Raw genomic sequence first — 26,875 nt, 5'->3', positions numbered from 1 at the left:
ACAAATTAAAACTGTTGTCTTTGACTAAGATTATAGAACTATTTGACAACAAAAAAAACCTGTTGTCTTTTTAAATAAAATTACAATGTGTTTGGCCTTTCTTATATTATTTTTAAAACGTGGTGTTATAATACACCATGCTAATTTAATTAATTAAAAATAAAAATAAAAATAAAAATAATTGAGCTAATTACAACACTTAGAACTGTAGATAAATAAAACCACCATCAATTAAAAATTCATTGAACGTAAAATTGATTAATTAATAACACATGAAATTGAACTCCAATATATATTAATTATAGTTAGACTAGTCACAATATTAATGTACCAACAAAAAAACATAAAGGCTAATCCACAAACTCCAGTCACGTCTTTACAAAACTCAAAAAGTACCCCTATAAATGTGACCTAGTGCGCACATGAATTCCAAAACATGTTGGTAGCTTGTTTGATCTAATTTCTATGCCATTGCAAACTACCTGCGAAAACAAACGAAACAAACATCAGCCATAATTGTTGAAGTGATATTAAGTTTGCGCTGAATGACGCAAACAAAAACGAAGCTTCAGTTGCTGATTTGGCTTGCGAAAAAAAGAATATAAGAGAAGCGCTAAATGTCGAACTGCAAAATGTGAACTGAAAAATCACTTTCAACTAAAATTCATATTCCTTATTTCAGCACCTGACCTCATTTGAAGATGTAGGCTCGGGAGAGACAGCTGCATTTATTGACCGATGTGACTATTTCATATCCAGGTTTCGTATATATATTTTAAAGACCAAACAAACCAACAAGACATGATAGTTCTGTGTATTACATAGAAACTAATTCAACTTCAGAAAACTAAACACACCTCAAAATTGGACACCAAAGAGAAATATCACAAGCAATCTTCATGGCATGCACTTCTACTATAAATTATCCCACCTGCAATTGAGAATAAAACAAACAAGACTCAACACCAGGAAAAGATCCCACACATCAAGGATAATTGGAATTGAAACTATTAGGATGCTAATGACAGAGGACTTCTATAATTTATAAATGCATCCAAAATACAAGCCACCAATTTTAAATTTATAAATGATTCCAAACATGAAATACAAAAAATATAAGTCTATGCATAACACAAAATTTCACAAACCAAAGGGCCTCAAAACAGCAAAATTACCTCAACAGTAAACCCAAAGCATATATCAAATCATCTCAATTGCATAAATTAATAATTTATAATCACAGGGAAAAAAAGGTTCTAAAGTACATACCTAGTCGTAAATATGATCTTGAATGCATTCGGCCAGCTCAGACCGTACCTCATCAATTTCTTCCCGAGAGTACACCTTTTTTGTGAACTGGGAACACACACATAAATTATATTGGAGAAAAACAATCATTACTGAATTTGTAAAATAATAAATATATAAATTAAAATTATTTCAGAAAATAAATAAAATATTACCATTTCTCGTAGTGAATCTCCCTCGATAGTTGCATCTTTTTCAATAATTTGTCTCATAAATCTCAATACGTAATAACCACATTGTTTTGCGTCTGGTTGACGAGGAGCCTATGTTAAAAATGTCAAATTATTAATGAAAAATATACAAAATTAAAATATTAAATCTAAATATAAGTGCGCATACCTGTATTACTACCCATTGCACATGTTTTCTTCCTTTCCTCCCTTTGTTTGACTTAAACAATCTTAACGCCCTATGTATATAGATTGAAAAGAATTGATATATAGGTTTTTTGTTGAATATATTCAATACTTAATAAAAACTGAATGTAAGCTCACATTTCAACAACATATTTCCAATCCTCATCACGAATGCGATGACTTAAAGAATCAAAAAGATAAACCACCTCCTTGTAAGGTTCAATAACAGTGAGAATCCAATGGCCACTACGCAAAAACACATAATTAGTGCATAAAATTGACTTAATTGTTCAAAAAGAAATTTAAAGTGAGACTGTCATTTTTACTCACCTGCTACAACTTGGGACCAAAATAAATTGATTTACCAATGCACTACTCAGCCTATCCGCTAGAGAACTCGCCCTCCGGTTCAACTGTTCAGTTTTACCTATTTTGTCGTATGTGGTTCTTTGCCAATTTGGGATGCTGTGTGGATTTACAAATCTGAATTTATCAATCTTGTTTTCTTTCCCCATCTTTTGATAAAGATACCTACCAAATTAAATACATATTATATATTAATAATAAACTAATAAAATAACAAACAATGTTTAAGTGAATCGAAGACTTACCATACGTAGACAACCACACAATTTCCAGTAATTTCCTCCAAGTGATACAAAGGATTAATGTCCTCTAGATGCAAGTTAAGTTCATATTCATCCTCAAATACTCCATGATCTAAAAGAAAAGACAATTTCCTTCCATTGTCAAGAGCACGCTTACAGTAACAGTACAACAGGCGCACTGATCTTGGCACATTTGATGCCAAATCCTTTCTGTTTTCTTCATGACAAATTTTCTTCTTCATACGATTCTAATAATTATAATTGTAAACATGTCAGCAACAATTCATAAATATTTCATCAGTTCGTAAAGAAAAATTTACCTCTTGCACTACTATCAAGTCTTTTGGCCAAGCCACGTGTGTTCCTACGGCATCACCAACAATTTCACATTCATTGGGAATCAGAACTGGCAAACGTGCCGATTTCTCTAGTGCTATGTCAATGGATACACGCATGCAATTTTGAGGTAATGGAATACCATGAAGCAATTTAGATGCTCCATTGAGCTCGACAACTGTTCCATAAGCAACATCCATGCCAGATTCCAATGTTAAAACAACTGATTTTCCCTACAAGTTAGAAAGTCGTGTTAATTAATTGTGCTAACTCTTTTTCAATATCTACTTCAATAAAGAAAAGTAATAAATATAATTGAAAAATAACTTTATACCTGTAATGCAGTAGATTTCTCCACAATTTGTATGTCAAGATCATCCAAATCTTCATCAATATTAAAACTCTTTTCAACTTTCAATTGGTTTTCATTTAATTGTGGTAACTTTACTGAGCAACTGCCTTTTTCATCGATCTCATTTTCCCATCCACTTTTTTTGTAGACAACTGCTTCTAGTTTCTTTATCCGTTCATCTTGTTCTGAGATTATTTTCCTAGCCTCAATTGACTCCTTCTTTTGTCGTTCATCTTGTTCTGCGATTAATTTCTTGGCCTCAATCAACTCCTTCTTTTGGTCAATCATTAGATTTTTTTCAACACCATCATTCCTCCATATTCTACCAACATTAAAATATAATGTTGGAGTGATATGACCTCCAATAGCTCTCACACGACCACCTTGCTCTCTTGAATCAAGTGCTTTCGTAAGTATGTCTTCTTTTGGCCCTGTAATTTGCAATGTTCCCTCACGCTTTTTTTGTATGTACTCATCCTGTCATTCACATGAAATAAAAAATAATTACCTTACAGTGTTTTACTTATTACTTAGATAATATAATTGATTGTTATGCATTCTTTTCTTACAATCTTGTCCACTGCCATGTTCAACTCATCGCCATCGAATCCCCCTTCTTTATTAATCCGACCTTTCTTCCATATAATAGCCCTATTTATCTCATCATCGTCACATAATTCATTTGTCTACAAACAAATAAAATGATATATTTCAAATATTCATTTGCCAACAAATAAGAAAAATCCAATGTACATGAAATTATTGGATAATATCTCAAATACCTCATGGTTACAGTATTGTTATATCACAAATACAAATTGAAATGATAGGCAAGACAAATAAAGTTCAAAGTCATTAATTTTGAAAAATACTTACCAGCATAGCGTGCATATCCTTTACGAGAAAGGCGATGGGGGTATATGTTATGCTTTCTTGCATCCTTCTGTTTGTCACTCAACAACTAGTCAAGTGAAACATTAAACAAATCAAATTATTATAATTTCTCAAATACTCCATATATGGTCACATTATTTTTAAAGAAAAAAACTTACCATGAAGTCGTTGGACATGCGACTAAAGACAAAAGATCTCCAATCATCTTGAGCAAGACCGTAGCCAGCAGGTGGTTCATTCAAATCCTCGAGATTATCAAGCTTGGTTAAAATGTGCTTCTGAGTGAGATTGGCTTTAAACTGGCGCCACTTATTATTTGCCAAATTCAAACATCCCTTCTTCCAGCTTGGTGGAACATCAAATGCCAACTTTCAAACACGAAAATTTAAAATACATTAAAAGGAAAAGCTGAAGATAAAATATATCGATATTAAAATTGTACCAAAATCAATTAATTTACTTACATTAACAGATTCCCATATCAATTCTTTAACTGCACTTGGGACTTTCTTCCACGTCTTGTAACTTATCTTAACCATTTCTCGAGCAAGTACACCAATATAACTTTGCATTTCAACCGCAGCTTCTCCTATTGGTTGTCCAAGTTGATTGAATTTTATCTCCTTTCGAATTCCCAAAACTCTTTGCCTAGCAAGGTTATCTAGATGTGTACGACCTCTAGGTGTTTTGGTTGTTTCAATGTCTGTAGATTCCAACATCGTCTTACCATCCGAAGTCTTGTCAATGGAAGTAGATGTAATTTTTTCTCTACCCTTCCCAACAATCATTGACGGCTGTCCAAATCTCTTGCTTGATTCCATGTGGTCCAAAAATAATTTGTTGATTAAAAAATGGAGATAACATTAATTTAGCAACAAATACATAACAAATATGATGGAAAAAAGTTGAGAAAATCATATTCTAAATAAAAACAGCAAATAGAAAGAAAAATACAATAAGAAATTCAGCTTCATAAGTAAAAGAAACAAATACAAAGAAAAGACGAATAAGAAATCCAATATCTTCTACAAACTCATTTTCCAATTTGAGATAATATATCAACACGCAATTATATTAAGTTAAACATTGTTGATCCAAGTCCCATCACAATCTTCACGAATGCATGGTGGTTCATTATCATCAGCTACGTCAACGTCCACTGATGGCAGCCCTCTACTAACAGATTGATAGTGGATTAAACTATCTTCCAATTCATCACCATTTCCATATTCAAATGACTCTCTACTAGGAGTTGCAAGTACAACACTCCATGCATGATCTTCAGGATCTTCAATATAAAATACTTGCTTTGCTTGACTGCCCAAGATAAAAGAATCAGATTTGAATCCGATTCTATTGAGATTTACCAACGTGAAACCAAAATCATCGACTTTAATACCATTATTATTCTCAACCCAATTACACTTAAACACTGGAACTTGAAATTTATGGTAATCAAGTTCCCAAATCTCTTCAATAACTCCGTAAAAAACCATGTCTGACACAATTGGATTTTTATCCTTTGCACTAGCAACGTGCATCGTCTTCGCAACTAAGCTTACGCCAGAGTTCTAAGTAACTCGTATATGATCACGCTCTTTTGTAGCATAAGTAACCCCGTCAATCAAATAACTGGAATACTTTAACACTCTCTTGTTAGGTCCGCGTGCTATCCACTTCAATCTTTCTGATATTTGATGTGTGGAATGGTCCACACGTGCAACCTATATTTTAAAATTTTTTAAAATTTATGTTTTGCGTAATATACCAGCAGTTGCATGTATGCTAATACATAATACTCGTGGAACTTACTCTATCACGCAACCAATTAACAAACGTTCGATTGTGCTCATCTTGTAACCACTTCTTAGACTTAGCTTTATAAGGAAATCTTGCATTCAACTCCATCATGTGTTCCCTAATGAAACATTTGTGATTAAATAAATAAATACAATGTAAGCAAAACTCATTAATGAATTGATAAGCTTGAGTTCTTACTCGATATAAGGATCAATCTCAATATCATTTGCCAATACATGGAGATGTGCTTGATGCAACTCATCAAGACTAGTGGAGTGCACTGCTGATCCCGATAAAGGCCTGGTAAGTTCTACTTCTCGATGCCTTGATGGTATCCCAATTGTGTGAACATTAGAAAGATAGTCAGAGCAAAATTCGACAGCCTCCTCAGCGATATAACATTCAGCTATACATCCTTCAGGTCGATTACGATTGCGCACATAACCTTTCAAAATCTTCATGAATCTTTCAGATGGGTACATATGCCTATACCAAACTGGTCCACACAATTTTACCTCCCGCACAAGATGAACAGTTAAATGAATCATTATATCAAAAAATGATGGGGGGAAATACTTTTCAAGTAAACACAATATAATCACAATCTCTCTTTGCATGCCATCCAACTTTGAGACGTCTATCACTTTACTATATAACTCATTGAAGAAGAAACACAACCTAGTGATAGCAGCTCTGACATGTTTTGGCAATACACCACGTATGGCTACTGGAAGCAATTGTTGCATTAAAGTGTGATAGTCGTGTGACTTAAGGCCAACAAGTTTCAAATCCTTCATCGACACAAGATTTTTAATATTTGATGAGTAACCATCGGGGACTTTTATTCCTGACAAAGAATTGCAAATACTTCTTTTCTCATCCTTACTTAAAGTGTAACAGGCGGCTGGCAAAAAAGTTTTCTTCTCTCCCATCCTTGGTGCCAAGTCGGTCCTTATGTTCATTTCCACAAGGTCTAATCTAGCTGCTACACCATCTTTTGTTTTTCCTGGAATGTCAAGTAATGTACTGATGAGACTTTCACAGACATTTTTTTCAATGTGCATCACGTCAAGAACATGTCGAACATGTAAGTGTTTTCAATATTCAAGTTCAAAGAATATGGATTTCTTTTTCTAGCAAGTTTTTCCATCATCTTTCTTTGTATGAATCTTTCCACTCATTTTTCCAGGCTGAAAGTTAATTCTCTCAACTCTTTCTAGCACTTCATGCCCAGTCAATGGTTCTGGTGCGGGGTCAAACTCTTGACTCCCATTAAATGCCTTCTTTTGCCTTCGATAAGGATGACATGAAGGTAAAAACCTTCTGTGGCCTGTATATGACATTTTTCTACTGTTCTTCAACCTTGTCGAATATGTTTTCTCCGCACAAATAGGACATGCATGATATCCTTTCACAACACATCCTGACAAATTCCCATATGCTGGGAAATCATTGATTGTCCATAATAAAACAGCTCTAAGAGAGAAAGTTTCTTCTCGATATGCGTCATAAGCTTCGACACCAAAATCCCATAAGCATTTTAAGTCTTCGATCAAAGGTGCTAAGTAAACATCGATATCATTTCCCGGTTGCCTAGGACCAGAAATCAACAAAGTTAGCATCATAAATTTTCTCTTCATACATAACCACGGAGGAAGGTTGTATGTGATCATCAAAACTGGCCAACAACTATATGTAGAACTCATCAAACTATGGGGATTGATCCCGTCTGCTGATATAGCCAATCTAAGATTTCTGTCCTCAGACTTAAAATTAGGCCAGAGGTGATCAACTAATTTCCAAGATGGTGCATCAGCTGGATGACGTAAATATCCATCACGAATTCTTTTATAAGCATGCCAAGTTAACTCTTTGGATATCGCCTTATTCTGAAACATTCTTCTAAATCTTGGAATAGGTGGGAAATACCACAATACCTTTGCAGGAACTCCTTCCTTTACCATAGATTTGTTTCCCAACTTCCACCTTGATATCCCGCAAGTAGGGCAATTTGCAAAATCTTCGTACTCCTTCCGATATAAGATACAATCATTAGGGCAAGCATGAATTTTCACATAATCCATACCTAATGCACGTAAACTTTTCTTAGCATCGTACAAAGATAAAGGCAATTCATTGTCAACCGAAAGCATTTCTCCAAACAAACTCAATAGATCAGTGAAACTTTTATCACTCCAACTATATTTTGCCTTCAAGTTAAATAATTTCACAACTGCAGATAACTTTGTGAATTTAGTACATCCAGGATATAAAGGTTTCTCGACATCTTCAAGTAGCTTATTGAATTGGTTTGGATTCTCAGCACAACTATCGTATACAGCCTGTACCATATCTATAGGTTCATCGTCACAAGATTTTTGTTCATCTTGCCTGACTCAATCATTATCATTTATTGAGTACCCTGTAGTAGATCTTGTAAGAGTGGGTGCCCAGTGAGCCAACTGTGTGGCTATGGGCTTTGTTGACTCTTTGTATAAACAATCTTTTGTTTAATATTATTTACACTTTTATGGCAATGACTTTATATTACTTCATATTGTTATATTGTGATATACTATTGTTGTTTTGATAAAGACCTTGAATATACTATAGTGTATGTAAGATGTGGTAGAACATGGAGATGTCTATCATGAAATACATCTTATAGTCACTGTATATTCTAAAACCGTTCCTAGTCGATTGAGCCGTCCGATAATAAGGATAAGGATCGCTCGAGTTTGAGACTAGCATTTGCGATGCGGAGTACCACGTTTCATTGGTAGGGAACATGGAGATGTTCGAAGCATGCAAATGGATATTCATAGGATGAATAATCGAACTACCCTATCCGGACTTTCCAAGTGGTTATCACTTATCGAGTGGATAAAGTCCGCGGTTTTGGTTGTACACCATTAGTCCTTACGACTTGAAACATCATGGAGACTCTATATGCTAGTACTGTGCTTTGACTCGTTTACCGACTCTGAGGGGGTCATCAGGTGTCGAGATTGGGTACAGTTACGACACATATAGGAGTCAATGCATTGTTGTCAAGGATTCACCACATACTTGCGAGTGTGGATATCCTATGCGATCTGAGGAGATATTAGTGTGACAAATCTCTGGCCAGAGTACTTGATGTGATTTAAGAAATGGTTTCTTAGTAGCACATGCGATGTCACTAATTTGATCTTCAAGATGTATTGCATAGTTATCGAATCTTGAGCGACTCTCGATATACCAATGGTTGTTGATTCGATCGGGATATATGGATGAAGGGACCGTACTGTACGCTAACCAAAATCTACTGGTTCTTGTAGGCACTATCAGTGATACCTAGGGAATCATGGGGCGATGTTGCTAGGCGCTTTACCATGATTCGTTGGGCAAGTCGGAAAGTGTTGTTCCGAGTCACAAGGAGTTGTGAGCCCACGGCTAGCTGTATCCCTGAACCATTGAGGGTCACACAGTGTAATGGAGTTTTAATCCCCGTTGAGATAGTTAAATTTAAAGAGTTAAATTTAATGAACTAAGGAGTTGGACTTCTTAAATAAGAGTAAGGGAGTAGGATTTCCTAAAATGACATAGGGATGGACATTTTAGGAAACCACTGAATTCGGATTCAGGAAAATTTATTTTGACTTTAAAACGTGCAGAAATGGTTTCTGTACACATTGGTGAAATCGTTTCATCAATCGGAGTCACGATGAATTTTATATTAATTTCTGAACGAGCGGGCTTTGCTTGTCGGGCCCCAGCTTATGATTAATGGGCCCTAAGGTGTTAGTGGCCTGCATTATAAATAAGTTATTACAGTACAGAAATTAAACACAACAGGTCATAATTTTTGAGAGCTAATTTTCGAAAAACCCTAGCCTCTCTTAAGAATATTTCGGCCGCCCCTCCCTACCTCTGCCCGAGATTTTCCGGTCTGTGATTTTGAATCGCAGTAAGGAATAACGAATCAAATTCGTGTATTCTCTTCGCAGAAAACTTCTGATAGATTTTCTAGTGCAATCTATCAGAGGGATTAAACCTCTGTTCGTGGACCTGATTGAAGGCGTTCATCGGTTCCAGGGAGAGACAACAAGAGCAGAATTGTTCTGTTGGTGTCCATTAATCTCGTTGCGAGATTTGAGGTAAAATTTATTTAATTGTTATTTAAATTTTACACACACGTAATTCAATCGATGAACGGTTGATACCCATACCATGGAAACGTTCCATGAAAAATTTTTTAAACTTCCGCTGCACCGGGTATCAATCGTAATTGGTCTGGGAACTCGCCAGTTTTCCAACAGTGGTATCAGAGCCAGGTTGCTCAGATCAATCGATTGAATTAATCAATTGTACAAAATTTTTGAGTCTCGGTTTATGAAACAAAATAAATATTTTTAATAAAAAAAATTTTTTTTTCCGGGGGCGAAACCCGGGCAGCGATTGGATCGCTGCCCGGAGGGGGCAGCGATGGTCGCTGCCCCCAGGGGCGGCGCACGGCGCCGCCCAAAGGGGGCGCACGGCGCCGCCCAGGGCGGCGACCGTCGCCGCCCAGGGCGGCGCACGGCGCTGCCCAGGGCAGCGCTGTGCGCTGCCCAGCGCAGCGCTGGGCGCTGCGCAGGGCAGCGCTCGGCGCTGCCCAGGGCGGCGCTCGGCGCCGCCCAGGGGCGGCGCTCGGCGCCGCCCAGGGCGACGCACGGCGCCGCCCAGCGGCGGCGCCAGGCGTCGCCAGGGCAGCAAGTGTTGCTGCCCTAAGGGGGCAGCCGGGCTGCCCCGGCCCGCGCCCCGGGTGCGGGCCAACCCGGGAGTGTCCCGGGCGGCCCGCGGGAAAAATTATTATTTTTATTAAAATTAATTTTAATATGTTAAAATTTTATTTTTGGTCCGGTCAAAAATTGTTTTTGATTGGTTCACGAGATTTCGGATCGAATTGTTCGAGTCCGTAAATTTTAAAATTGATTTTGGATAAATTTGAATTTTTGGAAAATTTTAATATTTTATCCGTAAATTGAATTTTGAAATCAATTATTTTGGTACAATTGATGATAAGATATGATCTTATGATATATTAGATAAAATATGATTTTATTTGTAAAATTGGATTTTATAGATAAAATATGATTTTATTTGATATGGAGATAAAATATGATTTTATATGTGAAATGTGATTTTATATATAAAATATGATTTTATCTTGTTTAAATTTGAATTGCCACAGCATGTTATCCAATAAATTAATTTTGAATTAAATGTTATTGGATAAGGATGATCGATTGCCATGACCAATTTTGTAGGTGTATGTTAGGAATTTACATTTTGTCTTTATTGTTGTTGGTTTTATTAATGGGCCTGGTTTATGGCCCGATATGAATGTCATATGTAATAAAAGTGGGCTTGGTTTATAGCCCGTTCCCACCCCCTAAAAATGTATCCCCTACTTGTCATTGTTATTTATTGTAAATACATTAGATTTAGTGGGAGATCAAGATTTGAAGATGGTGGGCCCAGCAGACAATGAAGACTGAAGAAATGTAAATTGGAAGCATATGTAATAGGATTGCATTTGCATACTGCATATTACCTAGGATTGGACTAAGACCCGTGATTGGCAACCACGGGTCAATTAGAAATGGAATCGATCATCCTATATAATATGTGATATTATGATTGTATGCATGTTTAGACATAAATTGCGTGAATCCGGCAATGCATGCAATAAATTAAAAATGATGAGACAAATATTTTTATAAATAAAATCCCTCATTTTAAATATGATTTAAAATTTATATCAAGATAAATAAAGGAAATTTAAATATTGTTTAAATGTTCCTACCTTCCATCAACGGTCAATGTATGTGATGCTACCCGCGGATACGGTCCGGCTCATATTATTGGGGGGGCCCGTCCGTCGGAAAGCTGTACATTGGATCGACAAATGTTGTAAGTTGGGTGGAACTCCCATGGGATCGGCTCATATTATTGGGGGATCCACATGGCGACCGTCCATCACAACTTAATATTGATGGGTCATCTTGACATGTCACTTTAAACGGCGTCATATTATTGGGCCCTTATTGGACATGAGGTAAATACATGGGGGTTGCTTTGGAAGCAATTGGGCTCTACCTTTTGAGAATTATGGTTGGCTGATATTATTCGGGACCATAAGTTTGTCAATTGGACTCCATGTTCTCACTAAGGAAAAAGTTTCCCGTTTTCACTAGAGGGTGGTGAAATCGTTAAAATAGTGGGAGTGAGATTCATAAAATTAAATTCGCCTATTTTATGTCTTAGTAAATTGTTAAACAATCATTGATATATGTCTGTTTTTCCTTTTCAGTATTTCATACAATGAATTCGCGAAATCCTTTATTCTCGATCCTCGAACAAAACAAGCTGACTGGCGCCAACTATACGGAATGGTTCCGGAAGTTGAAGATTGTCTTAACTTCGGAGAAAATGCTCTACGTGTTAGAGAAAGCACCTCCGAAGGAAGCACCAGCTGACATAAGTCCGGAGGAATTGGCCAAACTTGATGCATGGTGTGACCATGACATCAAGACCAAATGCTATATGCAAGCCTCGATGTCTGATGAACTCCAGAGGCGATTTGAGGACACGGTGAATGCTGCTGACATTCACACGCAACTCAAGGAACTTTTTGGGGCTCAGTCGAGGGCTGAAAGGTTCTCTACTGTTAAGGAGTTGATGACGTGCCGCATGCGTGAAGGGACTTCGGTCCGTGATCATGGGGTACGAGTGATTTGGCTCATACAGAAGTTAGCGACCCTTGATTTGGTGTTGGAGCATGAACTCAATGTGGACTTGATGCTTCTATCTCTTCCTTCTTCATTTGATGGATTCGTGATAAATTTTAATATGAACAAGATAGAGGCCACCCTTGAAGAGATGGTCAATATGCTCGTTACATATGAATCCACACTTAAGAAGGATAAGCCAGCTTTCTTGGTGGGCTCCTCATCTTCTGCTAAGAAGGGGCCAAGTATGAAGGGCAAGAAACGTTCTGCCCCACCCAAGAAAGTGGAACCCGAGAAGAAGCAAAAGACAAAGGCTTCAAACGATGGAAAATCCAAGGATGTTTGCCATTACTGCAAGAAGCCGGGTCATTGGAAGCGCAACTGCAAGGAGTATCTTGGGCAGTTAGGAACTGCAAAGGGTATGTTCTATATCGAAATAAACATGTCACTTAATACAACTTCTTGGGTATTGGATACCGGATGTGGATCTCACATTTGCAATGATTTGCAGGTGATGACAAGAAGTCGCAGGCTTAGAATGGGTGAGACCCAGCTGAGGCTCGGGAATGGTTCCAGAGTTGAAGCTACGGCCATTGGAGATGTTTGTTTGATTTTGCAGAATGGTTTTAAATTATTGTTGAGAGATGTTTTATTTGTGCCAGATTTAATTAAAAACATTATTTCTATTTCTATGCTTGATAGAGATGGTTATTCTTGTAATTTTGTGAATGGGATTTGCAATATTTACAAGAATGAATGTTTAATTGGAAATGGACAACTTGAAAACGATCTATACAATTTAAAACTAAAAGACGTTCCAGTAAATTGTATTGACAAACCGGCGACAACAAACAAAAGGAAAATCGATAGTCAAAACCCGGCAAACCTTTGGCACGCTAGGCTAGGTCATATTTCCTCAAGGAGGATGAACAAGCTAGTGGGAGAGGGCATGTTTGATATGTCTGATATTAACTCTCTACCTACTTGTGAATCCTGCCTAAAAGGGAAAATGACTAAATCTCCTTTTAAGGGGAAGCCTGAACGTAGTCAAAATCTGTTGGATTTGATCCATACAGATGTTTGTGGTCCATTTAGAGTAGGGACTCAACATGGCCACACCTACTTCATTACCTTTACTGATGATTTTTCTAGGTATGGGTATTTATATTTAATGAAATATAAGTCTGAAGCATTTGAAAAGTTCAAAGAATTCAAGGCTGAAGTAGAAAACAAGCTAGGTAAAAGTATTAAAGCACTTCGATCGGATCGAGGTGGAGAATACTTGAGTACCGAGTTTTTGGACTATCTAAAAGAGAATGGGATTCTCTCTCAGTGGACTCCTCCTATGACACCACAGCTTAATGGTGTATCGGAGCGTCGTAATCGAACTTTGTTGGACATGGTTCGATCCATGATGAGCTTCACTGAGCTTCCACCTTCGTTTTGGGGCTATGCGCTTGAAACGGCGGTATTGTTGTTGAATAACGTCCACACTAAAGCAGTGGACAAAACACCATACGAGTTATGGAATGGCAAAGCTCCTAAGTATTCATACTTGAGGATTTGGGGATGTCCTGCTTACGTGAAGCGGACAGTGGGAGATAAGTTGGATAGTCGATCCAGCTTGTGTTATTTTGTGGGGTATCCGAAGAATTCAATCGGATATTATTTCTATTATCCTGCTGAAACAAAGGTGTTTGTTTCACGGAATGCCACCTTCTTGGAGAAGGAGTTCTTATTGGATAAGAAAGGCGAGATGATGGAACTCGAAGAAGTTCGAGAAGAACCCGAAATACAAAATAACGATCCCACACCTCAGGAACCATTGCTGGACACGCCTGCACCTAGAAGATCCGAGAGGACTTCTAGACCTCCAGTTCGATATGGTCTTCTTCTTGAAGAGGGTCAAGATGAACCCGACATTGGATGTGATCCAAGAAGCTTCAAGGAAGCAATTTCTGATGCGGATTCGAATTTATGGCTTGAAGCTATGCAGTCAGAATTGGATTCGATGCATACTAACCAAGTCTGGTCTTTAGTGGATCCTCCCGATGGAATTGTTCCAATAGGGTGTAAATGGATCTACAAAAGAAAGCTTGGGCCTGATGGTAAGGTATTGACCTACAAGGCGCGATTGGTGGCTAAAGGTTATACTCAAAGGCAAGGAGTTGACTATGACGAAACCTTTTCACCAGTTGCAATGTTCAAGTCCATAAGAATCCTTATTGCCATAGCTGCATGGTATGACTATGAGATATGGCAAATGGATGTGAAGACTGCTTTTCTTAATGGAGACATTAAGGAAGAAATCTATATGAAGCAGCCTGAGGGGTACACATCCATGGGAAGCGAGCATAAGGTATGCAAGCTTCAGAGATCAATTTATGGTCTAAAACAAGCATCTAGAAGTTGGAACCAGAAATTTGATGAAACAATAAAAGATTTTGGTTTCATCAAGAACCCGGAGGAACCTTGCGTGTACAAGAAAGTAGTTAAGGATGCGGTGACATTCTTAGTACTTTATGTTGATGACATCCTACTCATTGGGAATGATGTAGGGATGTTGCAGTCAACAAAGATATGGTTATCAGGTAGATTTTCGATGAAGGATTTGGGTGAGGCATCCTACATTCTTGGGATACAGATCTATAGGGATAGATCTAAGAGAATGATAGGACTCACTCAATCAACCTACATCGATACCATATTGAAACGGTTTTCAATGGATGGGTCCAAGAGAGGACATCTACCCATGTGTCATGGAGTTTCTCTATCCAAGTCTATGTGTCCCAAGACTGATGCAGAGATAGAGAATATGACACATGTACCATATGCGTCAGCTATAGGTAGTATCATGTATGGGATGATATCTACCAGACCGGATGTAGCATTTGCTCTGAGTGTCACGAGCAGATATCAGTCTAATCCTGGTCAGATGCATTGGAAAGCCGTGAAGGACATTCTTAAGTACTTGCGAAGGACTAAGAATATGTTCATGGTTTATGGAGGACGAGAACTCAAACTGGAAGGCTATACCGACTCTAGCTTCCAAAGTGATGTGGATGACTCGAAGTCAACCTCTGGATTTGTGTTCATGCTCAATGGTGGTGCTGTCTCTTGGAAGAGTTCCAAGCAGGACACCACAGCGGATTCCACCACTGAGGCTGAATACATTGCAGCATCAGCTGCTGCTAAAGAGGCCGTTTGGATGAGGAATTTCGTCCAAGAGTTGGGCGTCATTCCTGAATTTGTTGGTCCAGTCCCGGTGTACTGCGACAACACGGGTGCCGTTGCTCAAGCAAAGGAACCAAGGTCTCATCAAAGATCCAAACACGTACTGAGGAAATACCACATAATCCGGGAGATTGTGGAAAGAGGAGACATCAGTGTCGAACGAGTGGCCTCTGCAGACAATATCGCTGATCCACTTACTAAGCCTTTGCCAGGACCATTGTTTGACAAACATCGCGAAGCAATGGGTCTACGTAGTATGACTAGTTGGCTATAGGGCAAGTGGGAGATTGTAAGAGTGGGTGCCCAGTGAGCCAACTGTGTGGCTATGGGCTTTGTTGACTCTTTGTATAAACAATCTTTTGTTTAATATTATTTACACTTTTATGGCAATGACTTTATATTACTTCATATTGTTATATTGTGATATACTATTGTTGTTTTGATAAAGACCTTGAATATACTATAGTGTATGTAAGATGTGGTAGAACATGGAGATGTCTATCATGAAATACATCTTATAGTCACTGTATATTCTAAAACCGTTCCTAGTCGATTGAGCCGTCCGATAATAAGGATAAGGATCGCTCGAGTTTGAGACTAGCATTTGCGATGCGGAGTACCACGTTTCATTGGTAGGGAACATGGAGATGTTCGAAGCATGCAAATGGATATTCATAGGATGAATAATCGAACTACCCTATCCGGACTTTCCAAGTGGTTATCACTTATCGAGTGGATAAAGTCCGCGGTTTTGGTTGTACACCATTAGTCCTTACGACTTGAAACATCATGGAGACTCTATATGCTAGTACTGTGCTTTGACTCGTTTACCGACTCTGAGGGGGTCATCAGGTGTCGAGATTGGGTACAGTTACGACACATATAGGAGTCAATGCATTGTTGTCAAGGATTCACCACATACTTGCGAGTGTGGATATCCTATGCGATCTGAGGAGATATTAGTGTGACAAATCTCTGGCCAGAGTACTTGATGTGATTTAAGAAATGGTTTCTTAGTAGCACATGCGATGTCACTAATTTGATCTTCAAGATGTATTGCATAGTTATCGAATCTTGAGCGACTCTCGATATACCAATGGTTGTTGATTCGATCGGGATATATGGATGAAGGGACCGTACTGTACGCTAACCAAAATCTACTGGTTCTTGTAGGCACTATCAGTGATACCTAGGGAATCATGGGGCGATGTTGCTAGGCGCTTTACCATGATTCGTTGGGCAAGTCGGAAAGTGTTGTTCCGAGTCACAAGGAGTTGTGAGCCCACGGCTAGCTGTATCCCTGAACCATTGAGGGTCACACAGTGTAATGGAGTTTTAATCCCCGTTGAGATAGTTAAATTTAAAGAGTTAAATTTAATGAACTAAGGAGTTGGACTTCTTAAATAAGAGTAAGGGAGTAGGATTTCCTAAAATGACATAGGGATGGACATTTTAGGAAACCACTGAATTCGGATTCAGGAAAATTTATTTTGACTTTAAAACGTGCAGAAATGGTTTCTGTACACATTGGTGAAATCGTTTCATCAATCGGAGTCACGATGAATTTTATATTAATTTCTGAACGAGCGGGCTTTGCTTGTCGGGCCCCAGCTTATGATTAATGGGCCCTAAGGTGTTAGTGGCCTGCATTATAAATAAGTTATTACAGTACAGAAATTAAACACAACAGGTCATAATTTTTGAGAGCTAATTTTCGAAAAACCCTAGCCTCTCTTAAGAATATTTCGGCCGCCCCTCCCTACCTCTGCCCGAGATTTTCCGGTCTGTGATTTTGAATCGCAGTAAGGAATAACGAATCAAATTCGTGTATTCTCTTCGCAGAAAACTTCTGATAGATTTTCTAGTGCAATCTATCAGAGGGATTAAACCTCTGTTCGTGGACCTGATTGAAGGCGTTCATCGGTTCCAGGGAGAGACAACAAGAGCAGAATTGTTCTGTTGGTGTCCATTAATCTCGTTGCGAGATTTGAGGTAAAATTTATTTAATTGTTATTTAAATTTTACACACACGTAATTCAATCGATGAACGGTTGATACCCATACCATGGAAACGTTCCATGAAAAATTTTTTAAACTTCCGCTGCACCGGGTATCAATCGTAATTGGTCTGGGAACTCGCCAGTTTTCCAACAGATCTTTCCCCATGCCATATCCATGTATGATATGTCAAGTCTATACCATTGAAATACAAGTGTGCCCTTATAGTTTCAATATTTTTCTTCTTCAGATTACCACATCTTGCACATGGGCAAGGTATTGCATCAGGATTGTTGGCGTTTTTCAGTGCAAACTTCAAGAAAGACTCTACCCCAACATCATATTCTTTTGATAATCTATTCTTTGACATCCACTCTTTATCCATTCTTGGTAAAACTACTCAGCCAACAATGAACAAAATCCCCTTCAAGACAGTTTTAAAAATATAAAAAAACTTCTTAATGCAACCTCAAGTTCAAAATAATAATAAAACAGACATAACCAAAACAGGCTGGAAAAAACAGACATAATCAAGTTCTAAATGTTTTGACCAAAACAGGCTGGAAAAAAAATTTTTGGACACTAACAACTGCCAAAATTTGCATCCCTCTGCCAAGAAAGTAGAAAAATAATGATAAATAACATTAATTAACATGCATATGAAAAAATAAATATCTCAAGCAACTTGATACATTAAATCACAATTAAAATCACAACTTGGTACATTCAACAAACTAATGTAAATGATAAAGCGCATCTAGAAGGAGAAAATACTCAATAAATATCCTATTGCACAACTGTATCTTTATATACAAAGAATTATCATATACACGGGTCTATGAATTATTTGAAACTTTTCTCTTATGACCATTTCAAATGTTTGGTTGCCTCCTGATCTAATTATAAAAAACGATTATTATTATTACATTACGATTATTACATTCTTGACGGTGGAATTCTTACTCTTTTTTTATTCTTACCCTAGCATACATAGCCCGGATGACATTCAAATTTGGTAATATAATATATACATTAAAAATTGGTTATAACTAAAACATGTGAAATACCATTATTTAATTTTAAGTTTTGCCAAAAACAAAACCAAAAAGAAAAAGGTAGAAGAAAAAACAAAGTACCTTAAATAAATTAGTTGTCAGGCTGATTTGGGAGCTGCAAAATAAATGATACAATAGTTACTATCAAGCATTCCTCATAACTGTAAGCAAGAAGATCAAATAAAATGACAACATGCACATATACGTCAAGAAGGTTGCTGTGTATGAAAAGCCTAAACTATATATCGGACATTTGTCAAACAAGATCAAATAAAATCATTTGTCACTGTTCATTTATTGATCAATTAAGGATAACCGTCGAAAGTGGTATTAATACCTAATTCTCACCCAAAAAAATAAAATAAAAATGGTTTCTTTATTCTTCGAAAATCAATTCAATTAGAAAGAAGTACGTAAAAAAAAGTCAAAATCATGTTGTATCTATCCACTATGTGGATGCAACGTATCACATTATTACATCATTGACCGAACCCTCACCAAACAGATGTAGGTTTTGCATACACAAGATTGAATGAACATAATAAAAAAACAGATTTAATTCTTATATTAGAATTTGGATTTGACCTTATTCAGAGAAAAGCAAATTAGAGCAATCCGACTTGATTTTTAATAATTTTTTTAGTCTTTTTCTATATATTTATTTATTTACATTGAAAATTCAATAATGGGATTCAATAAAAAAAATAAAAATAAATGATAATGATAAAGAAATAAAACCTCAGAAAGTGTTGACGGCAACAAATCCATAGAGCACTTGCTTCCCAAACCCCTATGTGCCCTTTCTTGACTTTCGAACACTCTTTTATTTAATTCCTGCAACCACCTCTTCGAATTACAATAATCTACTTTAATCTATTAATATAAATAAAATACTATATATATATACACACACACACACGTGTAATGCTATGTCCACCATCCATTTCTTCTCCTCTACAATTCTTCACAAGCACATAGAGAGTAATAAACAATAATAAATTTTTTGAAAAAATTGAGTGTGTGTGTGTGCGCAGAGTGTGAGTTGTGGGGCACCATCCCACCCTCGTGCATTAAGATGGGAAGATTCATGTTACTGTGAGGAAATCAACGAGTTCGAGATCAGATATCTTTTCAAGGAGATCCCACGGTGGCCCACATTCCGGTCTTTCTTTAACTCCAAGACCCTCTAACTTAACCAATGCAGAGATTTACTCTCTGCAATCTTCAAGAAATCCCACTCCTAGGGGTTCAAGTTTTAATCACACTGATTTTTACTCAATGGTGAATGGTAAGAATACTAGTCCGAGGCAATAAAATTTTGGGAACTTGGGTCGTTTTGACGAGGAAAGTGGACATGTGAATCAAGGGCTCCATCTGTGGACTCTGATGAAGATTCTAATATAAGCCCTATACATTTTTTTTAGCAGAACACATTCAAATCCATGCCTAAACTATATATCGGTGAAGATTGTACCTTCGAGTTGCAGAGCTAGCAAAGGGAGTAAGTGTAGTGAAGAAACCAAAATAGGGAAGAGGATCTCGAAGGAGGGCGCCGCCGTGGTCACCGACGCCACCGCCGAAACTGCCGGAGAGAAGATCGAAGAAAAGGCGGAAGAAACGTGGGGAAAAATTTGGGGCTTAGGTCTACGTTGGGTTTTTTTTATTTTTGATGTACTTAACTTTTTTTTTGGAGTTTACCCGTTGTGTTGGCAAGGTTCTATCAATTTGTGTGAGCTAAAATATAATTATTTATTTATATAAAATTATTTTAATAAAAAAATTATTTTAATTAAAAGACATCATTTTTTTACAATAATTTTTAAAACATGTTGTCTTTAATTACAAAAAACACTCTCATTTACAACATTATATAAAAACTGTTGTAGTTTGTATAAAACATGTTGTCGTAGCTAAAAAAAAAAGGTCAAGGACAACAATTTTAAAAATAATGTTGTCTTTGATACTAAAAAACGCTCAACAACAACATTTTTTCATAAAAATGTTGTCGAAAAGTAGAAGACAACAGTTAACCTTTAAAAATGTTGTCTATTGAGTGTTGTAGATTGAGGATTTTCTTGTAGTGTACCACCGATTTGTCAAGTATCCATGATGTATTCCATGTATCACTGTTACGGCGGTATGTGTCAGATGCATCTCATATCTTATAGAAGTACAGTTGGATACATATTTAACATATGTGGAGAGAAATTTGCGTATCATAGGTCATAAGGATAAGGTCTTACGTAACAAGATCATTACTCTTGTTCTAGTTCAGTGGCAACGCCGAGACACTGAAGAAGCCACTTGGGAATTTGAGATCCTTACGCGTACAGACTATCCAGAATTGTTCTGATTGAGTTGTATTTCAGTTGTATCTTGTAAAATGTTCAGTTTGAATAAAAGATGTTTATTCAATATTAACTGCATTTAGTACTTAAGATTTGTTTCCAGGAAAAAAATATCTTAAGTGGGGGAGAATGTAATGACTCAGTTCCATTTTTTTTACAACATTAATTGAATAAAATGATTAAGCAAGTATTAGAGGCTTAATTTTGAATTAATTGGACAATTTTATGAATTTTGGCCAAGGAAATTTCGGAGCGCCTGAACTCGGGATCGAAGGGTCCAAACCCTTCGGAGGCATGAATCAGAGGATTGGAGATTGCTGACAAATAGGACCGTCCAAACCAGGATCGGATTGTTCGATCTCAGTTAGGCCATGCAAGTGTTGACGTGTAAACACTGATCGGACACGCAGCATTTCGGAGCCTCCGAAGTAGGGATCGGAGCGTCCGATCTCCGCCTATAAATAGGCCATTTGAGGCTCATAATATTTACACAAATTTCTCTTATCTCTCGGTTCTAGTGTAGTCTAGGTGATTTCTATCCCTCTTAGGCTTGGTCCGAGTGTTGGCGAGGCGCTCCGGGGTTGCAGTTGAGAGGTGCCCAAGTTCTGGGGCAGTCATCATCAGTGGGCTGACGACGGACGAAAGTATAGCTCTAGATACTTATATTAAATAGGGAGTATGCTATAGATTAGTTAAGACTTTTAGAATAAGATTATAATGCATGATTACTTTGCATTGTAGTGCGGACTGTAGGCTTGGACTTAGAGCTGATCTAGCTTGCCTTAGTATATGAGGTACGGAAGTATTATTCGAGATATTTAGATTGTATGCATTTATTATGTGTTTGCATGTCTTATGTGATTGCATGTTTTATATGATACAACATGTCATGATTGTATGTTGCATACATGAGCATATTGATCCCATATTCTTGAGATATCCTGTAGTGGGGCTCTCACCCTACGAGTTGTGGATGGTTGGATACGTAAGTCTTGTGTCAGGTCACCGTTTTGGTTGGACACTTGTACTAGTATCAGGTCACCATTATCCACTAGGTATAGGAGTCACCTCCTGAGGCGACGACGCAACGTGCTATATACCCTGGGCCCGGTTTATGAGCTTGTGTTCTTGACCTGAGTGTCTTGGTACCCAGTTCACTTGCATAGATGCACATATAATACCGTATACTCATACTCTCGTACTGAGTGTTTTATGCTCACGTCCTGTACTTTATTTCTGGACATCCTATTCCATGGGGCAGGTTTGCGTTTGGATAAGGCGGGTGGTTCCAAGAGGACTTAGGCTATGGAGGGTCAGCGGTGATGTCTAAGTTTATTGTTTTAATGTATTTGGGATAATACATTTGGTTTCGATATGGTTTTATAACAGTATTTTAATTTTTGATTTTGGTTTCCACTGTTATTTCTGATTATTTGATTTGTTAATTTAAATGCATGCTTAAGCTTCTGACTAGTAGATGATCACGGTGCGGGTCACTACAGATTCCAGGACGGATTACTATGGATGTTTCAAGCATTGGGTTTTTAGAAGTGGATGTGTAATTAGATTCTGAGATGTATAAATAATTGTTGGTTTTCTGTTAATATTAATGGCAGACTTTCGGGGTTCTTTGTTTCGAAGAGGGGTCTTAGACAGGGTGATCCACTGTCTCCTTTGCTATTTGTGCCTGCAGCAGAGTCTTTCTTGTGGGCTGGATAATCTTGTCCAGCGTCACAAGAAGCTAGTTTTTCACATGGGGCGTCCGTTTATCTTATCTCATTTGGCTTATGCAGAAGACCTTATCATTTTCTCTAATGGTTCTGTTCCAAGCGTGAGGCTCCTTCGTGAGTTCCTTTACCATTATGAAAAATGTTCAGGTCAACTCATTAACAATGCCAAGAGCACCATTATCACTGCTAAGAATTTTTTGGTAGAGAGAAGGGGTCAATATTATTCTATTACGGGGTTTGATGAAGGGTTCATTACCGATGCGGTATATTGGTGCGCCTTTATACTTGGGGCTTCAGAAGAGTTCGTACTGTAATAATTTGATCGCCAACACCTCCATGAAATTGCATGAGTGGGATCTAAAATGCTTTATTTTGGGAGCAGGCTGGTCCTGATTAAAAGTGTGTTGTGTTCCACGCCGATTTACTTGTTGCAGGTGCTGCAACCCCCAAGAACTGTTCTACACTTCTTGGAAATGTTATGCGCTAAGTTCTTGTGGGGTTCGAAAACTGGGGAATAGAAAATTCACTGGATCGCTTGGGAGAAAATGTGCCTTCCACTATCGGAGGGAGGTCTCGGTATTATGAGACTTAAGTATACGGTAATGGCTTTTTCAATGAAAATGTGGGTTCGGTTTCTTACGGTGGATTATATTTGGAGTAGATTCTTTCACAACAGATATTGCAAGAGGACCCCTCCTGCTGCAGTTTGTCTTATTCAGAATGTCTCTCCCACTTGGAGAAGGATGATGAAGATCCACAACAGGGCAGAGAGAGACCTCACTTGGATTATAGGATATGGGAAGATTAGTTTCTGGTTTGACTATTGACTTTCAGATGGTCCTTTGGCATCGAGGGTTCCGATCAAGGGGCAGCCCAATATCATGGTCAGTTGGTTTTGTGATGGTAGACACTGTAATTTGAAAAGGCTACTTCTAGTAGTTCCGGAGGAGGTGGCGGGTCATATCTTGGAGGTGCCTATTCATCTGGTAGATCTTGATAAAGCTTCTTGGAAGAAGTCCACTACTGGCAGATTCTCTACCAAATCAGCTTGGGAGGCGTAAAGGAATACGAAACAAGAAATTGGGTGGTTTAAAGTTTGTTCTTCAAAGCTTCTTAGACCATCCATATCAATATTTTGTTAGAGATGCTATTTTAGACAGCTTCCAGTTGATGATATTCTGCAGGATTGGGGTCTTTCTTTGGCTTCTATGTGTCAATGTTATCGAGGGCAAGATACATTTGACCCTATATTTTTCTCAAGTGTCCCTGCAGCAGTAGTTTGGAGCCATTATGCTCGTATTTTTATATTCAAAATCCTCATGTGGTCAATAACTGGAAGGTGTATATAGAGTGGCAGAAGGAGGGCCATGTTAAGGATCTGTTACCTTTCCTTATTATCTGGTTCCTATGAAAAGCAAGTAACGAGCAGAAACACAGGGGGATTCGCGTTCTATCATCCAAAATCATCCGGCTTATTGAAGAGTTCATTGTTTCGATTGATCATACAGGTCTGCTGAGGGCTGGTCATTGGAGAGGGTTCGGACATGCCGCAAAAATATGGGGGTTGGAGCCAAGTTTCACTCGATCTATTGTCATTTGGTTGGTGTGTTGGCTTCCTCCCCCACCTGGATATTTCAAACTTAACAAGGATGGCTGCTCGAAAGAGGATGGAGAATCTGGAATTGGAGGCATTGTTAGAGATCATCTGGGGAGGCCGATTATTCCTTATCATAATGCTATTGGCACGGGGTCAAACACTCGGGCTAAATTACTCGTCATTCTTAAGGGTCTTCAGCTTTGCAGGTTATTTAATTTGTTCCTTTTTGGCTTGAAGTGGATTCTATGGCAACATTAAATATCATTGAGGCAAATACGACGAGTTTGGAGCTTAGTCACACTATTACACTTATTCAACAAATTCTTCAGGCTTCAACTGTGCTCAAGTCTCATGTCTTCAGAGAGGCAAATTGTAGTAGCCCGGTTCCATTTTATAAGATTAAAAGACCTAAACGTGATTAAGGAATTGATTAAAGGACAAAACTGCAATTTGAGCTCGGACAGGATCGGAGCGTCCGATCCAAGAACGGAGCGTCCGAACCCAACCAGTGAGGTGTCAAGCTGGGACTGACATGTGTTAGAGATCGGAGCGTCCGATGTGTTGGCAGGGAAGGTATCAACAAGATCATGCCACGTGGCCATACATGCAGGATCGGAGCGTCCGACCTAGGACTATAAATAGGGGTCTGAATTCCTCATTTTCAGATGCAATTTATCCTATCCTTGGCCCATGTTAGCTCGATTTTAAGTGCTTTTAGGTACGCTTATTTTAAGAGTTGTAGTAGGTAGTAGTTTTTATATAGCGGACAGTGTCCGTAGCAGTAGCCAGGTGGCGAAGCTCTGGCGAGGCGTCCAGGGGTCGTAGCTAGGCTATGCCCAGGCTCTGGGGAATTCAACATCAGCGGGCTGACGACGGACGAAGGTATGGTTCTTGCTCCTTATAGGAAATAGGGAGTAGGCTATAGTTTATTTAAGGCTTTTAGAGCATGATAGGTGATGTTTGGCATGCTAGATAATACATGGTATTTATGTATTGTAGTGCTGCATGGTAGGCTTGGACCTAGAGGGAAGCTTCTAGGATCTGCCTTAGTAAGGTACGAAAGTATTATTCGAGATATCCAGATTGAGTATGCATGTATTATGTGATTTCATGTTTTATATTCCTTTATATATAGCATGTCACGACTGTATGTTGCATACATGAACATATTGAGCCTATACCTTATAGGTATCCTGTAGTAGGGCGCTCACCCTACGAGTTTGTGGATGGTTGGATACAAAAGTCTTGTGTCAGGTCACCGTGATGATTGGACACTTGTACTAGTATCAGGTCACCATTATCCACTGGTTATATGAGCCACCTCCTGAGGCGACGGCGCAACGTGCTATATACCCTGGGCCGGGTCTATGAGCTAGTTTTCTTGACATGAGTGTTTTGGTACCCAGTTCATTTGCATTCATGCGCATATAATAATGTATACTCATACCCTCGTACTGAGCATGTTAGGCTCACTTCCGGTTGTTTTTTGTTGGCTGGATATCCTATTCCATGGGGCAGATGCAGATAGTTCTCTTGGGGACAGGGAGGTTAGGTGGTGACCATGGCTGGTTTGCAAGGTTGACCACTAGATTTTTTCTTACCTGGAATTACTTTTATTCCGCAGTTACTCTGATTTAGATTATTATTTAATTACATGTTTAAGCTTCTGATTAGTAGGTGATCACGGTGCGAGTCACTACATTTATAGTATTAAGGCATGCAATAAGATTCTTTTAGGACATAGTATTGATTTTGGGTTATTCTTTGTAGGATTTCAAGTTTGATTTAATGACGATAGCAGTATCATGAATTGTAATAGCGGGATATCTAGGCTTTTCCAAGATCATCATTGCCAAGGTTGGCAGCAGAAGTTCGTATTATGTGGATCCCAGCAGGAAGTAGCTGGAAGAGAAAATCCAGTTTTCAACGCCAAGTGCTTCTCAGGGTTGAATGGAATGTGTGACATGTAGTCATCCATTCTGTGTCGACCAAGGAAGCCACCCCGAAAGAATCTCCACTAGCAGTTGGAGATATTGTCAGGAAAGTCTTGTCTCATCTACCAGATAAGGAACCCAACAATATTGGAAAGATTCGGTAGATTAGCAAGATTTTATCTTTTAGATCTTGTGATGAAGAAGGCTTGCTTATATGAATTCTTAATGTATGGAAGACAAACACGACTATATTAAAATCGTATTCTCAATCCAATAACAAAAGAAATCAAGAAATTGCCCAATCTTGAAAACAAGTAAAGGTTTTTGATTATTCACCTCTAGTTTACTTGAAACTAGCAACAAACAATTACGAATAAAATAATTGATCACAACGGGACCTTCAAAAAAACTGTTTCTGACAACCCACGAGGATAATCAACCGATAAATGCCACAAAGTATGAACTTTGATAAGTTTGATTTTTGAACAAAGCACAAAGCTTCAATAAAAATTCTAGAGAGAATTTTATGTATAAAATCTGAAATCTTAATTGTTATTCAATAATGAATGT

The 26,875-nt window shown here is 38.1% G+C and overlaps 3 protein-coding genes across 5 annotated transcripts; all 3 read right to left on the bottom strand.

Moving 5' to 3' along the window:
• Positions 1–212: 212 nt before the first annotated feature.
• LOC140864957 (uncharacterized) lies at positions 213–20,372 on the bottom strand. 3 transcript variants are annotated; one of them, XM_073269415.1, is made up of 18 exons: positions 20,171–20,372; positions 19,435–19,530; positions 18,778–18,811; positions 4,319–4,664; positions 4,013–4,222; positions 3,837–3,921; positions 3,530–3,646; positions 2,943–3,437; positions 2,751–2,841; positions 2,593–2,636; positions 2,276–2,520; positions 1,995–2,195; positions 1,803–1,910; positions 1,648–1,717; positions 1,464–1,571; positions 1,270–1,356; positions 858–931; positions 213–482 (listed from the first exon to the last, which is right to left on the bottom strand). In XM_073269415.1, the coding sequence occupies exons 6-16, from the start codon at positions 3,897–3,899 to the stop codon at positions 1,270–1,272; spliced, it is 1,629 nt and encodes a 542-aa protein (XP_073125516.1). In that variant the 5' UTR covers positions 3,900–3,921; positions 4,013–4,222; positions 4,319–4,664; positions 18,778–18,811; positions 19,435–19,530; positions 20,171–20,372; the 3' UTR covers positions 213–482; positions 858–931. The 3 variants fall into 3 exon arrangements, with proteins under 3 accessions (XP_073125516.1, XP_073125514.1, XP_073125515.1); XM_073269413.1 differs by having other exon boundaries at positions 2,593–2,841; XM_073269414.1 differs by having other exon boundaries at positions 2,593–2,841; positions 4,319–4,660.
• Positions 4,806–6,718, bottom strand: LOC140864958 (uncharacterized). The gene is made up of 3 exons (XM_073269416.1): positions 5,853–6,718; positions 5,667–5,772; positions 4,806–5,578 (listed from the first exon to the last, which is right to left on the bottom strand). Exons 1-3 carry the CDS (start codon positions 6,716–6,718, stop codon positions 5,426–5,428), a joined length of 1,125 nt encoding a protein of 374 aa, XP_073125517.1. The 3' UTR covers positions 4,806–5,425.
• Positions 6,788–8,005, bottom strand: LOC140861000 (uncharacterized). The gene has a single exon (XM_073263999.1). The coding sequence runs from the start codon at positions 8,003–8,005 to the stop codon at positions 6,788–6,790; it is 1,218 nt and encodes a 405-aa protein (XP_073120100.1).
• Positions 20,373–26,875: the final 6,503 nt, after the last annotated feature.

Source organism: Henckelia pumila, chromosome 4 (assembly GCF_033568475.1).
Source record: "Henckelia pumila isolate YLH828 chromosome 4, ASM3356847v2, whole genome shotgun sequence".
NCBI lineage: Eukaryota > Viridiplantae > Streptophyta > Magnoliopsida > Lamiales > Gesneriaceae > Henckelia > Henckelia pumila.
This window is presented reverse-complemented; position numbering and strand designations above follow the sequence as displayed.